Here is a 14,913-nt window from a genome sequence, read left to right as displayed (position 1 = left end):
CAGAAAACTTCCAGCCCATTAACCCTCTGTATTCTAGATTCCCAGGAAAAACACTGGTAACTAATTGGCCTACTAACCTTTTAGAGGAAAAATAAAAAAAATGATGACAACCAGGATCTGTGTTATGAGTAGGATTCTTTGCGATACCAGTTTGATGGCCAAGTTGCTTGTCCCTGAAAATACAAAATTAGCCCTGTGGGACCTCGTCTGCATAGAAACTGGACACAATTAGAGTAATAATCACTGTTGTTAATGCAGTTTGAGGTAATTGGGCAAGTTGATTTTGACAGGTTGATGGTGCTTAAAATACTATTATAGTGGACCTTTCCATGCATAACACTTAAACTTAGGAAATTGTTTAATAAAATGTTGTGATTGGGCTCACAGGGAACAGTCTCCCTGAGGAAGTACGCCTGGCTCCGACTCTGCTCTCCTTCCGGCGCCAGGTCAAAACCTTCCTATTCTCTGAAGCATTTTAAATTACACTGATTTAATTTTAAAAATGTTTATTGTGTTGGATTGTTGCTTGTATTTTAGTATTGTTTTGTTATTTATTGTATTTTTATGCTGTTTTATGTTCACCGCCCAGAGAGCTATTGCTAGTCGGGCGGTATATAAATTTAATAAATAAATAAATAATAAAATTGTGCAAGCTGTAATTCTGCTGGGTTAAAAAGTTAACCATTTATTTTTGATACCAACGTTTAAGTGTATAAGCATCTTTGCACCAGTCCTTTTGTGAACAGAGATAAACTCCCTTGCATATGTATGAACTGCTTTCAGAGTCTGCAGATAGATTGTAAGCCAAACCCCTGTAAGAAAAATCTTACTATGGATATGCAAAAATGCCACTTGCCTGCATCTCTGGTGAGTACATAGGAAGCTGCCTTATACCATTGGTCCATCTAACTCATTATTGTTGATGCTGATTGGCAGCAGCTTTCCAGGATTTTAGGCAGAAGGCTTCTGGAGACATGAGGGAGTGAACCTGGGATCTTTTCTGCATGCAAAGCATGTGGTCTGCCACTGAACTACATCACATGCCTATTAGCAATTGCTCCCCATGAACAGATGATTAGCAAACAGTAATAACCTAGGGAAGTTTGTGTTTTTCTCTTCCCACACCCACAATTTAAAACTCAGGCTGGCCACATGAGGGCGGTCCACCCCATTGCTGCACTGTCCAAGCTAGAACCCAGCATAACTCTTTTCTTCCCTTTTTTCTTCAAGGGATGCTAGCTCAACCACCCCTTGGTGATTATTCAGAAGACTGTCCTACAAGCTAAAGAAATGAAATAACCCTGGATAGTTACCGACAGGATTTCTACTGTTGGTACTTTCATACATTTGCTTCATAACTGTAGCTACACAATAGTTTTATATAAAGGCATTATGATACTTGCTATTTTATTAATCCTTTTCATTACAATTTGTAACATGGAATTTGTCTTTCCTGCTCTTTCCAGGTTCATCCCAGCCAGTTCAGACCTCATTGGTATAATTTATTACAAATTAATTACAAATAATAAGAATATAGATAGATTTGCAGGGGAGCCAAAAGGAAGTTCATACTTTACCATCTGCTTCCTAATTTGTATTGAGGCTGAAAACAGTTTAGGTCCCTTTCCAGCGTCATAGAAGGGCTATTATTTAACAGAAAGGTCTTCCACAACATTATTAATAAAGGATGAATCAGCCTGGCTTTGGGCTCCTAACTGCAGAATAAAAGAATACATGACCCACAGATTCTTATCACTCCGATTTCACTGGAGCAATGAGATTCTTTAAGCAGAATCTTAATAAATTGGCAAGTTTTAGAGAGAGAAAGGGCCAGGGAGCAGAAAAATTTAGGAAACACTCCCCACTCTAGTTTTTCTTAGAAAACACTAAGGTTCTGTCATCACAAGGATTTTTTTCTTGTGTGACATAACAATATGACCCAATCTTCCCCCTGTTTGTGTCTTGTAATGTGAAGGCTGAGGGGAAGAGGGGGCTCCTTTTTTTCTCTGATTTTCCATTTTGACTTGTTTTGTTTCAGTTTTTCAGGCCTTTACATCTTTATGTCTGCCCCCTAAATCTGTCCTGGGGGTCCCCCCCAACTCTTCAGAGCAGATTTGAGGGTGGCATAGGAGGAGGAGTTGGGGGATCCTGTTGGCTAGCACTAACCCTTACAGTAATGCATTTAGTTGAATACCGCCCACTATTAGCAGTTCATCAACAGGTGAAATGTGCCTCTTTGCCCAGCCTTTGGCAAGGGGTTAAGTTTGATTTTTGAAGCTATATGACCTAAATTGTTTGTGCACCTGCTTCTTCGGAGAATGTTACTGACGGTCTTAAGTAATGATTTATTGGTTTTATATACATGGGATTTTTAATTGTTGTTTTAATGTTTTATGCATTCCCAAGTTGGGACTATATGATGAAGGGCAGGTTTATAAACACAGTAAATAAAATAAATAAATAAAATATTCTAGGACTCAGTTGTGGTATTGAAAACAGACTTCTGGACTGCCCCGCCCATATTCGCCCAGTGCAAATTAGGTTAGGGGGCAGTGGAGAGGCAAGCTTGTAACAAGCAAGCATGAGAGGGGAAACTACCCTCTTCTTGTTAAAAGGTGCCGGCTGGAGAAGGGAATGAAGACTGGATTGTTCCATGGATGGGAATTATTTATTTATTTATTAAATTTATATCCCGCCCTTCGAGCCCACGATCGTGTCCTTTGGTTGTTTGCTGGCAATGGAGTTGAAATTGGTTCTCTAACTACTAAAGACAGAAATGATGGAACTTTAATCTATGTGAAAGAAATCTTGTCACTCTGGATCCTGCATCTTAAGTGTATCTCTGTGTGTGTGTGTGTGTGCGTAGTATTCTGTATATGCTCAGAGACACAATTATTTAACGTTATTTCTGCATATTTGCTGAAATACTGTTACATATCAGACAGCTGCCATCGCTATTGTCTTGTTGGCACCTATTAAATAACTTCCTTTCTCCTGTGCATGGAAAGATGACCTCAGGTGGGTAGCTAGCTCCACCTAGCAGTTGAAGGCAAGAAAGAGCTCTGCTCGATTTTGCAGGGACTTCCTGCTCTCTGTAGCTCCTAGCCACAGTTCTCTTCCTGCCTTCACCAAAGACAGTTGTCTTCACTCTCTGCTCTATTGGTCCAGGTTTGCATCTCTGTGTGTGTTTGTTATAGGTGTTGTTTTATTTCCTCTTGTTTTGGGTTGTGTTTTCCCCTCCCCATTCCCGGGTGTTTTAAAAACAATAGTGTTCAAAGAAAGGGGAACTGAAGCATTTTGACCGTGAGGGAGGGAGCCCCCCTTTCCCTCTCCAACCCAAAGCCTTGTTGAGCCATTGGGCGCCGGGAGGGGCTTCCACGCTTCGAGCACTGGAGCCTCTGGAACGTGGGGCATTGCCCCTCCTCCAGCAGCGGTGGTGGCCCCATTGGCAGTGAAATGGCTCTTCTCTGCATCTCACCTGAGGCTGCAGCAAGCTTAGGGAAGCATTCTTCAGCCACCAGCAGCCATCTGGCTGCTTACCCTCATATCGCTTCTCCTTCCCCCCTAGGCCTACAGGCCCAAAGGAGCCATTTGCAGCCATCAGCCGCCACCTGGCCACCTCTGCCCCACCACCCATCTGCACCTCAGGCCACAGCAGGCCCAGCGCAGCCTTTGCAGCCGCCATTACTGTGGCCTGATACCAGGGCCATCTTAGATCTAAAATGGCTCACCAGGTGGGTGACCAAAAGTCATTTCAAAATGGAAAGCCTTCTATCCATAACAGCAGCTCTAAGGGGGATTGGTTGACCTCTGTGGACCTCTCCGAGGAGTACCTACATATTCCAATTTGCAGGCAACACAGAAGGTTTCTCCGGTTCTCATAGAACAGCAACTTCCAGTACCAGGCACTGCCTTTCGGACTCTCCTCAGCACCAAGGGTGTTCACCAAGGTGCTGCTAGCCCTGGTGGCCTACCTATGAACAACGGGGATCTGCATACATCCCTACCTGGATGACATTCTGGTGAGAGCACCATCAGAAAGCCAGTCCCGGATGGACACCCACCTCGCGCTAGCCTGGCTCCAAAGGCTGGGCTTTGTGGTAAATACAGAGAAAAGCATGCTGATCCCATCCCAAACGATTTTGCACTTGGGAGTACAGCTGGACATGCGCCTCTTCCAGATGAGACTCACCGACGAAAGGGTGCTAAAACTCAGTCAACTGCTTTTGGAAACAGCATCATCTCCCGAGATGGACCTGGTGATCCTAGCTCGACTCCAAGGGCTCAAGGTCTCATTATTCGACTTGCTTCCATCGGCCCAATTCCACTCAAGGACACTGCAACACCTCCTGCCATCCTACTTCAGTGCAGATGGGCGGTGAGGATCCCCCCAGCAGTGAGGGCAGAGTTCAGGTGGTGGTTGAAACCCCAGCGGTTGACCCAAGGGCTCAGCCTGGAAGATCCACCATGAATCATAATGACATCACATGCGAGTCTGTATGGATGGGGGGCTCACCTGGATCACAATGTGGCACAGGGCACATGGTCAGCATCAGAATCAGAGCTCAGCAGCATATTGGAGTTATGAGCCGTCAGGCTAGGACTGAGGGCTTTTTTGTCAGAGATCAAAGGGAAACATCTCATACACACCGATAACTCATCTGCGAAAACTTATGTCAACAAACAAGGAGGCACTCGCTCACAGGGTCTGATGCTCGAAGCAGAGCGCCTGTTCAAATGGGCGGAGAGACAACTGGCCTTCCTGAAAGCCAAACACCTGGCGGGCACCAACAACTTCACAGCTGACTGGCTCAGCAGAACCTCGCTCAAGGAGGTGGAGTGGCAGCTGAACTCAGCAGTTTCTCTCCAGGTGGTGCAAAGGTGGGGCGAACTGATAGTGTACCTCTTCGCTACCCCCAAAAACATGCAGCTGGACAGGCTCTTCACCCGGACACCATGTCCTCAGGCATAGGGCACATATGCTCTCGAGATGCAGTGTCCGAAAGGCCTTCCGTATGCCTTTCCCCCGTTTGGGTTGATATAGCGCACCTTCAGGGCAGAACTGATCCTTGTGGCTCCTTATTGGCCAAGATGCCCTTGGTTTCCAGACTTGCTGAACCTGTCAGTCAGAACCCTATGGCAGTTGCCAGTTCAAGTGGATCTACTGCTACGGGGCCCAGTATGCCATCCTAAGCCAGAACTGTTCTGGCTAACAGCTTGGAGGCTGAGCGGCTCTGGTTGAGAGACATGGGATTCACCGGGATAGTGTTAGACACTCTACTGGCTTCCCATAGACAATCAACGAACAAAGTATATTCCTCCACATGGAAGGTTTTCTTGTCCTGGTGTTCTGCGAATGAGGCCGAACCACTATCTAGGGATGTTAAGGTCTTCCTGGGGTTCCTCCAGTTGGATCTGGATAAGGGGCTGAGCATGGCCACCATTAGGTGCCAGGTGGCGGCCCTTAGTAGCATCCTACTCAGCCTTGGTGGGCCTTCGCTTTCATCCAACCCCCAATCAAGCGTTTTCTCCCCCCAGACACAAGGTTCCCCACTTAGAATCTGAACTGGGTATCGACAGTGCTAACAGGTCTGCCATTCAAACCGATGGCTACCTGCCCCTTGAACTTGTTGACTTTCAAAACAGTTTTTCTGGTGTCCATTACTTCTGCATGCAGAGTTTCTGAATTAGGGGCTCTTTTCTCAGACCCCTAATTGTGCATTTTCCATCAGGACAAGGTAGCCCTTTGACCAGATCCGTCCTTTTTACCCAAGGTCAACTCAGTTTTTCATAGGTTCTGCCTTCCTTTTGCCCCACCCCTTCCTGGGCTCAGGAACGTAGATGGCATTCCCTTGATGTGAAGAGGGCACTTCATTTTTACCTAGACCTCACTCCAGAGTTTAGGAGGTCAGAGGTCCTCTTCATATCTTTCTCAGGAAAATCAAGAGGCTGTAAGATGACAACCTCATCTATTTCCCAATGGTTAAGAATGGCTATAGCAAAAGCATATGAGTCGTTGAGTAAGGAACCCCCATTGGGTACCACAGCACACTCAGTTGGGGGGGGCGGCATCTAAAGGGGTTTTCCCTATTGTGGATATCTATAGGGCGGACACTTGGGCCTCCCCACACACATTCATCAGGCATTACAAAATTGCTGTGTTTGGTACGAAGGTGCTCCAGAAGATGTTGCCTCCCTAGACAGAGGAACCCACCCTGTGTAATAGTATACTGCTCTGTTATATCCCTAACCAGGAATGTCCTCCAGCCTTATCTAGCAAAAATGGAAATGTCCTTACCGTGAATTTCTATTTGTACATAGGTCTAAAGGATATTCTACCCACCTCTCTTTCCTCCGCTATGATCTTCTGAAGCGAGGGTTTGGGGGCTTTGGGCTTCTGCTGGCACCTTACATTCTCACACGATGTTTAGTAATGTGTGTCTCTGTTCCCGTGTGATGTTATCCCCAGTTGTCTGTTTCTGTCTATTACCTTTTCTCTAGTTGCTACCTTGTACAGGCTTCTGCTCAAAGAATGACTACATGGGTGGCGATAAGGGGTTGAGGAGTTGTTCTTGCTCTGTCAGCTCGGTCTAGAGAGAGAAGGACGACTCCTCCCCCTGGAGAGGAGACTAAGAAGTTTAGAGACCCTGCCTGTCACAACCAGTAGGAGAAGTCATCCCTAACCAGGAATGTCCTCCAGCCCTATCTACAAATAGAAAATCACAGTAAGGAAATTTCCATTTTTGTGGCTGTCAGCCACCATCTCACCTCTTCCACCCCCACTGCTAATCTGCAGCAAAGGCTGCAGCAGGCCCAACAGAGCCTTTGCAGCCTCCATTACCAGCCCACCGTTAGCACCCTCCTCCATCGTGTGCCTTCAGCGCAGGCAGAGGCAGGCCCAACTCAGTCACCCATGGCCACCTCGCACCATTTGACCACTGACCTCCACATAGACACTGCGTCTTTTTACTGCCCCATAAGCCCCACACCATAAGTTGCTCCAATGGGGAAAGCAACCATGAAATTAGTGGTTCCCACCAAAAAACCAAAACACTTCCGTCTGTCCCAGACCACCAGACATCAGAATTTGCTGCAGAGTCAGCCATGGCCTGCCCCTTCACCAGCAGGCAGCAGGTTGCTGAGGCATGTATTCATACGGGCAGGGTGGCTCCTGAGGATTCATATTCTGAGTCAAATAGACTGGAATGTGGGGCATCAAAGGAGGCCGGCCATAGATGTAGAGCAGCTGCACAGGACACCCACGCCTCTGCCTGCTGATCACATAGAGACCAAGAACCGCTCTCTGAGGAGGAAGGGGGCCAGCCTACATTTTCTCCACCACATCTTCTCCAGAGGTCTTCTCAGGTTTTCAGGAGGCCCCAGACAGTGCTCACCTCTGCAGCAGCCTGAAAGGAGTCTGGCCATGCTCAAACACTGAAACTTCAGTTCTCACCACTGATGCTTCAACAACTGAAGGAACAACTAAGGGAACCACTCCTAGTAGACTTAGCCAGAGACATGTCAGCTCCTGTAGCTTTCTGGAGAAGAAAGAAGGGCAGCTAGACTTTCCACCCATACCCTGGAGAGGGCACAACTGTCACACCCTTCCAACCTGACACATGCACTGACAATCTCAAGACCACCACCCCAACCAAGCATCACCAGACCCCCACACAACTACTCAAGGCAGACACCATCACTCTGGGGATGACCAGGATACAGACCCAAACAATGAGCTTATCATCTTGGATGAAGAAGGGTGGAGTGGGGAATCCGAGGAGGTCTCTAACAACAAGATCTGCCAAGAAGCTCATTTCCTTCCCCTTCTATGTAAGGCAATGGAAGGGTTGAGTCTGAATTCTGCAGAAGATCCTCCAGCGCAGGCAGCATCTAGGATTTCTGTCATGTGTCCAGATGCAAAGCCCAAATCAAGGGTACTTAAGCTCCCGGCCTTGCTACTGAAGGTAATCAAATCAGAATTGGATGTCCTGTTGCAATTTAAGAAGTCAGTGCTAGCTGCTAACAAATACTATACGCTGGAGCAACAGCTTATCTATCAGCTGAAAGTCCCGCTGGTGGATGCCCCCATAGTAAATTTGTTAAACCTGTCCTTGAACCCGAAGCACTCAGATGGCCATCTTAAGGACCCTACAGAATGCAAAATGGATCAAGGTCTTAGAAAAATCCATGAGAGTAGTGCGCTATCAATCAGGGCGGCGTTAGCCTCCTCGGTGTTTACAAGGCCTTCCCTCCTCTGGTTGGAAGACTTATTGGATGGCCAGCAGCAGGACCCAGCTCAAGTCTGCAAGTCCCTACTAAAAATCTCCCGGGCAGTGACCTTCATGGCAGATGCATCTATGGACGCCATGCAATTCTCAGCACGGTCCCTGGCGGCCGGCATCTTTACTAGAAGGATGTTCTAGTATATATTGCCAAAATGAAACCTTTCTGCCAAACACATAGCTTATTCGTATCCTTTCACTCAGCTTCGTTAGGGTAAAAGGTTTCTGCCTCAACACTAGCCAGGTGGATTAAGGCATGCATTACTTTGACATATGCCTTCCTGAGGCTAGTTCACCCAGCCATTCCAGAAGGGCGGCAGCCACTTCAGCAGCCTTTTCCTGCAGTGCTCCTCTCCAAGAGATCTGCAGAGTGGCTACATGGGCTACTCCTAGTATGTTTATCAGGCATTATAAAATAAATACTACGCGTCCGCTGAGGCAGCTTTCGGGAGGAGAGTGCTACAGCATGTTCTCTCAGACCAATAAGGTTTAAAGCCCAGCCATATTCCGGCCCTACATAGGTCAGCTTTGGTATGTCCCACCTGAGGTCATCTTTCCATGCACAGGAGAAGAGATGTTTGGTCTTACCATGAAACGGTCTTCTCTGTGCATGTCAAAGATGACCTCAGGGCCACTCCCTAGGAGGGCTGCACTGCCATCAGTATCTCAGTAGGTCCGTTTTCGCCAGAGTGTGTGTGTGCTGTTCGTTTGTCTTTCAATTTGTCTTGTCTCTATTCTGTTTTCTCTCATCTATTTGGCTTGTCATCGAAGAACTGTAGCTAGGAGCTACAGAGAGCAAAAAGTTCCGGCAAAATCGAACAGCACTCTTTCTGCCTTCAGCCGCTAGGTGGAGCTAGCTACCTACCTCAGATCATCTTTAACATGCACACTGTTTCATGATAAAACCAAATGTTTCTTTTCAACAAGCCTTTTAAGTGAAGATTCTTATCCCAATCTATATCTCTATTGGATTTGAAAATGTTTTTATATATTTTTATTATTGATATTTCTATTGTTAATTTGGGATGCTTCATGGAAAGTGATTTATAAATGAAATCATCATCATCATAAGCTTGGGCTAGTCACTTATTGCCGTACTTCAGTATTTCTTTGGGCATAAAATATATCCAAAGTCCTCTGAATGGTATAAGTGCAATAGAGTGCATATGGGGTGTGTGTGTTTTTCTTGCCATGTACTCTGTAGCTTGTCAGACTAGTAGTTGAAGTAGTAGTTGTTATCAGGACCCATCTGCTTGCATTCCCTTTTGGTTCCTGCTTTCTAATTATGGCATAGTTTAAGTGTGAATTGTGTTGGCCACTATCCCAGAGGGTCATGCTGCTGGGCTGCCACACTCTGTCCCTAACTGCATCCATTCAAGCTGTTTTCATCCATGAAGTCTTGAGAAGGTATTTCAGAGTTTGGAGATGAGCCTTTTGTTGTTTTTGTGTAATAATATTGTGGTTGTCTTTACTGTATCTTATGGGGTGGGGGGAAGGGGTATAGTCATCTGGGGTCTTGGGAGGTCTTAGACCTCTTACTTTTTTGGGAGCAGGGTCCCTGTGTCTCCAGCATCTTACAAGCCAATCAGCATGAAAGAGGAGTTTCTTAGCCCTGAGAAGAAGCTTGTCCTTTCCTGCTGGTTAGACCCATCAGAGTGAAAGGAAGTGAGTCAGCCACTGAGAAGATTCTTCTCAGTAGCCAACACTCCCCTTTCATGCTGCTTGGTTCCTGAGAATATCTTTTGTTGTAGGAGAAGGTGTGCTCAGGAAGGACTGAGGAGTGTGGAGATGACGACAGAGAGCAAGCGAGGGGGAGTGGTGTGACCATCATGAAAGGACCCAGCACTTCTGAATTTGCCACTACGCTACTGAAGGGGGGGGTAGAATAATTTGATGGTTACATTTATCTGAACTGAATATGAGTTCAAAACCTTTTTTAAAAAAACCATTCCGCTTTACGTTGTGTATATTATTTATGTATTTATTAAATTTATATCCCACCCTTTCTCCTGAAGGAGCCCAGGGTGGCAAACATACCCACAAAACAATTTAACAAGAAAAAGAAAAATCTGAAAATGGCGATCGTGTGCTAAAATTAAACTTCAAAAAATATACAGCCATCATCATAGAAGAAATAAGCATCCTACAACAGTCAATTTTAGATATTTGACTTAAGAGCAAACTAGATGTGTCAAGAGTTTTATGTCAGTTTTCCCCATTTTTTTAATGAAAAGCATTTGAAAACTGGGAATGAGAAAACCCTTACTCTGCAGTTGTGGGGGGGGCTTTTTGGAGGGCAAACAGCAGCAAGGGAAAGTATTTAAGCAGCACTTGCCTACATCACTCTTCTATTCCTAAATGCAGCCTTCTGAGGCTGCTGCTGCTATTAGTAGGAGTAGTATTTAGAGAACAGGGGAACAACATAACTGAAACAAATGCAGTAACATGATAACTAATACAAAGATATACAAACAGAAAAATCAGACCTTTATCTTAAACATTCTGATTTGTATATATGTACTTTTTTCTGTGTGTGTGTCTTTCAGTGTTCCTTTGAGTCCCTTCCCATCTGAACCTCATAATAGAACAGAGTCACTTGCAACACTCAGGAGAGAAAAAAAGGATTCAGTATTTGAATCTAGTGGGTTGGGGAATGCCTTCAAGGTTCTGGCTTGTCTGTTTAACGAATAAAACTGTTCCAAACGGCATAAAATTAGGCTGGCTTTCCCTGCACTTTTAGCTTTCTGTAGTGGTTTGTGTCACAGATCTAGGTGTTCTGTGGTCAACTTAACATTTTCACTTTAAAACTTAGGAGTTCCCTGGCTCTCAGTCTCCTAGATCTGTTGTGGCACATCTGTTCTTTTAAAAAAAACTTTGTTCCTTTAGTTTCAGTTCATAATCTCTCTGCCTGCCTCCTCCTCACCCCCTCCTATTTCTCTTTCAGAGCAAGAAGACAACTTTGAATTTATTATTGTGTCTCTTACTGGTCAGACTTGGCACTTTGAAGCTACAACATATGAAGAAAGAGATGCTTGGGTCCAAGCAATAGAGAGTCAAATTCTGGCCAGCCTGCAGTCATGTGAGAGCACCAAGAATAAGGTTAGATGCACATTAATCGGGGGGGGATCTCTCTCATCAGCATTGAGACCCCTTGTAAGTCTTAAAAGGAGAGATCTCTGCAGCATTACTATGTCTGGAATGTTTCCCCTATTTTATCCTGGTATACATTTTTACTTTATACTTCTATTTATAAAAGTAACTTATTCATTGTTCTACTTTTTCAGTTTTCTATATAATTTCACATTTAAAACAGCCAGTTTGGAATGAATCACTGATGTCACTAATTACACTGATTACTGCTTTTCAATTGATCCAAAACTTGCTTTCATATTTGGAGATCTGCAAAAAGGCATTTGAAGCTGTTTTATTTTCATATATCTAGAAAATGTATGATGCTTTCTGTTTAATACTAGAGGAATTGTTCAGGGTAGTATTGTGCACAGAGTGCCCATTTCAACACATCAGAATTGTGATCATTTGTCTATGACCCTGATCTAGCTAAAGTTAGTCATAACTAATATTGAAAGCAGTAGAACAAGTTGGTTGCAAATAACTACTTTATTGGTTTCAGTGACAGTTAATCATTACTAAATTTAGCTAGATTGGTGCATATGTTTTAAAATGTGGCCTGGACACCGTCCTCCACATGACCTGCTGCAACCAGACCAAGGAGACTATCACGGCACACTTGGAGAAGGTTAAGTGGTTGGGGCTCAAGAGCATCATGGCATTATGGGGAGGTGAGTTGCCTCTTTGCCCACCTGTAAGAATTTGGGGAAAGATGGTAGCTAGCGAATCTAGCCGCAGCCAGTCCATTAGAGGGAGAGATGGGATGACAGGGCCTCTCCGTCAGCTCTGCTGAGCAAGCAGGAACTTTGGGGTTCTCCTCGACCTCTTTCCATTTCTGTTGGTCATTGCAAGAATTCTGTAATTAAGAACTTGCCGTTTTTATGGGATTTATTGAATTGAGTTTTGTTTGGTTTGCTTTTGTACTGTTACCTTTATTCAATATATGTTTTTGAGATCTTTTTGTAAGTCACTTTGAGTTTCATTTTGGAAAAAAAGCAACTAATAAATATAATTAATAAATAATTAATAAATAATAATAAAATACATTTTCACAATTTTATTTTCTTTCCTCCTTGGCTAGGGAAATCATTTTTTTGTTTTCTATAATAAACATTAATTACACACTAGATGTATAGATAAAACTTTTTTAAGTCTTATGGTTGTAAATAGCAACAACAAGAGATTAAGGCTGCAATCCAGTACATGTCTATTCAGAAGTAAGCTCCATTGGGTTCAATGGGACTTATTCCCAGGTAAATGTGTATTAGATTGCAACCTAAATTGGGAAGAGAAATATAGTAGTAGCTTTACTTAATGTATCATACATGTTTTATAGTTATAACTTTGAATAAGCTGACATGAAGAGTTACACCAACAGAAGGGGACAGGTTGAGGAAACCATCAGCACGCATACCAGATAATGACATATTTAGATACCAGTTTACATAAAGTGCTATGTAGCTTCCATTTAAATCTATAGCAGGAAGTTCATGATCTGATACAGTTAGTCAAATTTGCTCAGGACTCAGCTGGTACAGAAGCTGAAAGTCTCTCTCTATAGAGATTATCTCTAAGGGTCAAAATAGAGGTCACTGGCAGGCCATTGTGGAGAGAGGTCCATAATGCAAGCCATTAGATCAGTACTGATCTTTTGATGATAGAATGTTTTATTTGCCATTGCTTTATATTGCCATATCTTTCTAACAATCAATAACCATGAAATAAAAGTGGGACAGGAATTAATTTAATGTAAAAGAACCTCTGTATAATGGGCTGTTCTATGATCAGTTTAGGTATTAATGGCAAGCTTCAAATTTGAGCTTGCCCTACCTCTGACAGCCCCCACTGGATTCCAGGCACCCTGTACTCTGTATGCCCCAGTGGTTCAATAAAAGCTTAAGCTGTCAGAAACATGGATGAATATTGTGAGCTGTGCTTGTCAGACATTGAATTGCAGTATTTAAAGATGCTGAAGGATCAAGTCTCTGAGCAGCTAACCAGTGTTGTATCTGCCTTCTCTTTGAGCTCTTACTTCTTGTATGTGTGTTTCTTTAAATATACACAGTCCCGACTGACAAGTCAGAATGAGGCCATGGCCCTTCAGTCAATAAGAAACATCAGAGGCAATTCTCGCTGTGTGGACTGTGAGGTACAAAGTAAGTACCTTTTTTTTTTTTTTTAACACAAGGAACATTATCCTGGGCTTCATAAAGCTTGCACAGTCTCTTTGCTTCAGTGTTGTATGAATACCTGTTCCAGTTCTTCTTTTCACTAGTTAGTGTTTATTATGGAATTTGATTTGTGGTGCATTTCTATTAAATCCTAATTAACACATGCTGCTGGTAAGATTAAGACCTCATTTTTGTCATTACTTGACGTGGAACACTTTTGATGAGGGAGGGGTTTTTTTCAATTTCACATTCCTTTTCAATGTAACAAGCTGATTTTCTGCTCTGGTAAGAGGAAACAAATGATCTTAAAGTTTTTAATGGATTTTAAAGTCATTTTTTTCAGGTAGAGAGCACATAATATTAGAAAACTAATCATGATTTTCCCCTTTCCTGTTGTGTATTTGAATTATTTTTTAAAAATGAGCTAACAGAAGAGTGTTGGCCAAGTTAATATCAAAGTCACATACAGACTGTTTATCCGTTTTCTCAACAATACCTGTCTGCTATATGTGCCAGGCCAAGGGGCGATTGATATAGCTGGGTCCTGGCTCAGCCAGGCTACGCCGGCATAAGCCCCTCACCTCGGCTCAGCCAGAGGTCTTCAGAGGAAGCCCAGCCCAGTGTAAGGGGTACCAGCGGAAGCTGGAGGAAGGCCTGGAAAAGGGGCATTCTGGGGATGGCATCTCGGAGGAGGGGCCGGGGGGAACTTATGTGATATCCAGGTGCTTTTGGCTCCCTCTGCAGTCCTCTGTTGTGGCAGCCAGTATTCCGGGAAAAGGGGTGGCAGAAGGAAACATGTATTTTCTTTCCTTCCAATGCACAATGCTGGCTCAGCCAAGATCCTCCCCTCCCTGAGGCTTCAAGCAGCAGCTGGGTATGGCGGCCCCTTCTGCCAGCTCCTGAATGTTAGCAGTGAAGTACTGAATAAGGTTGTCTGAGATTCTCAGACATATGTACATTTAAAAGTTGAATTCACAATGTAAATGAAGAAGTTTTTACTTTTTCATTGTCGGTTTTCATTTACTATTTAAAATTGAAAACGGTCAGACAAGATCTACTACCTGGGCTCTTCAATTCTGCTGGGTATTTTTGGAAGGATGTATTTTTTTTAATATAAATGGTTTGTTGCTTTGTCCATACCAGTACTTTCTGTAAAAGTATTTAAACCCTCCACATCCCATTGAGCAGCTTTTCCTCCCAGTAATTATAACAGAATAACTGATTAATAGTTTGTGTTTTAAAATTTTGAAAAATTAAACAGCAATTTTAAAAGGCCACAATTTGCAGGTTTTTTGTTTTTTAATTCTAAGTTTACACTATTACCTTTCTAA

General features: G+C 43.7%; 1 protein-coding gene across 8 annotated transcripts in view; it reads left to right on the top strand.

Moving 5' to 3' along the window:
* AGAP1 (ArfGAP with GTPase domain, ankyrin repeat and PH domain 1) overlaps nt 1-14,913 on the top strand; it is a 639,639-nt gene that overhangs the window by 533,694 nt on the left and 91,032 nt on the right. For all 8 annotated transcript variants that reach the window (XR_009760410.1, XM_061607665.1, XM_061607664.1 and 5 more), the window contains 2 exons: nt 11,227-11,381; nt 13,477-13,567. Coding sequence is in view for 7 of the 8 variants with exons in the window: in XM_061607665.1 (XP_061463649.1) it covers nt 11,227-11,381; nt 13,477-13,567 (246 nt within the window). In the remaining variant the exon portion in view is untranslated. The remainder of the gene's footprint in view (nt 1-11,226; nt 11,382-13,476; nt 13,568-14,913) is intronic.

This window comes from Rhineura floridana, chromosome 2, assembly GCF_030035675.1.
Source record: "Rhineura floridana isolate rRhiFlo1 chromosome 2, rRhiFlo1.hap2, whole genome shotgun sequence".
In the NCBI taxonomy this organism is placed as follows: Eukaryota; Metazoa; Chordata; class Lepidosauria; order Squamata; family Rhineuridae; genus Rhineura; species Rhineura floridana.
The sequence above is the reverse complement of the archived record's forward strand: the minus strand, read 5'-3'. Positions and strand labels throughout refer to the sequence as shown.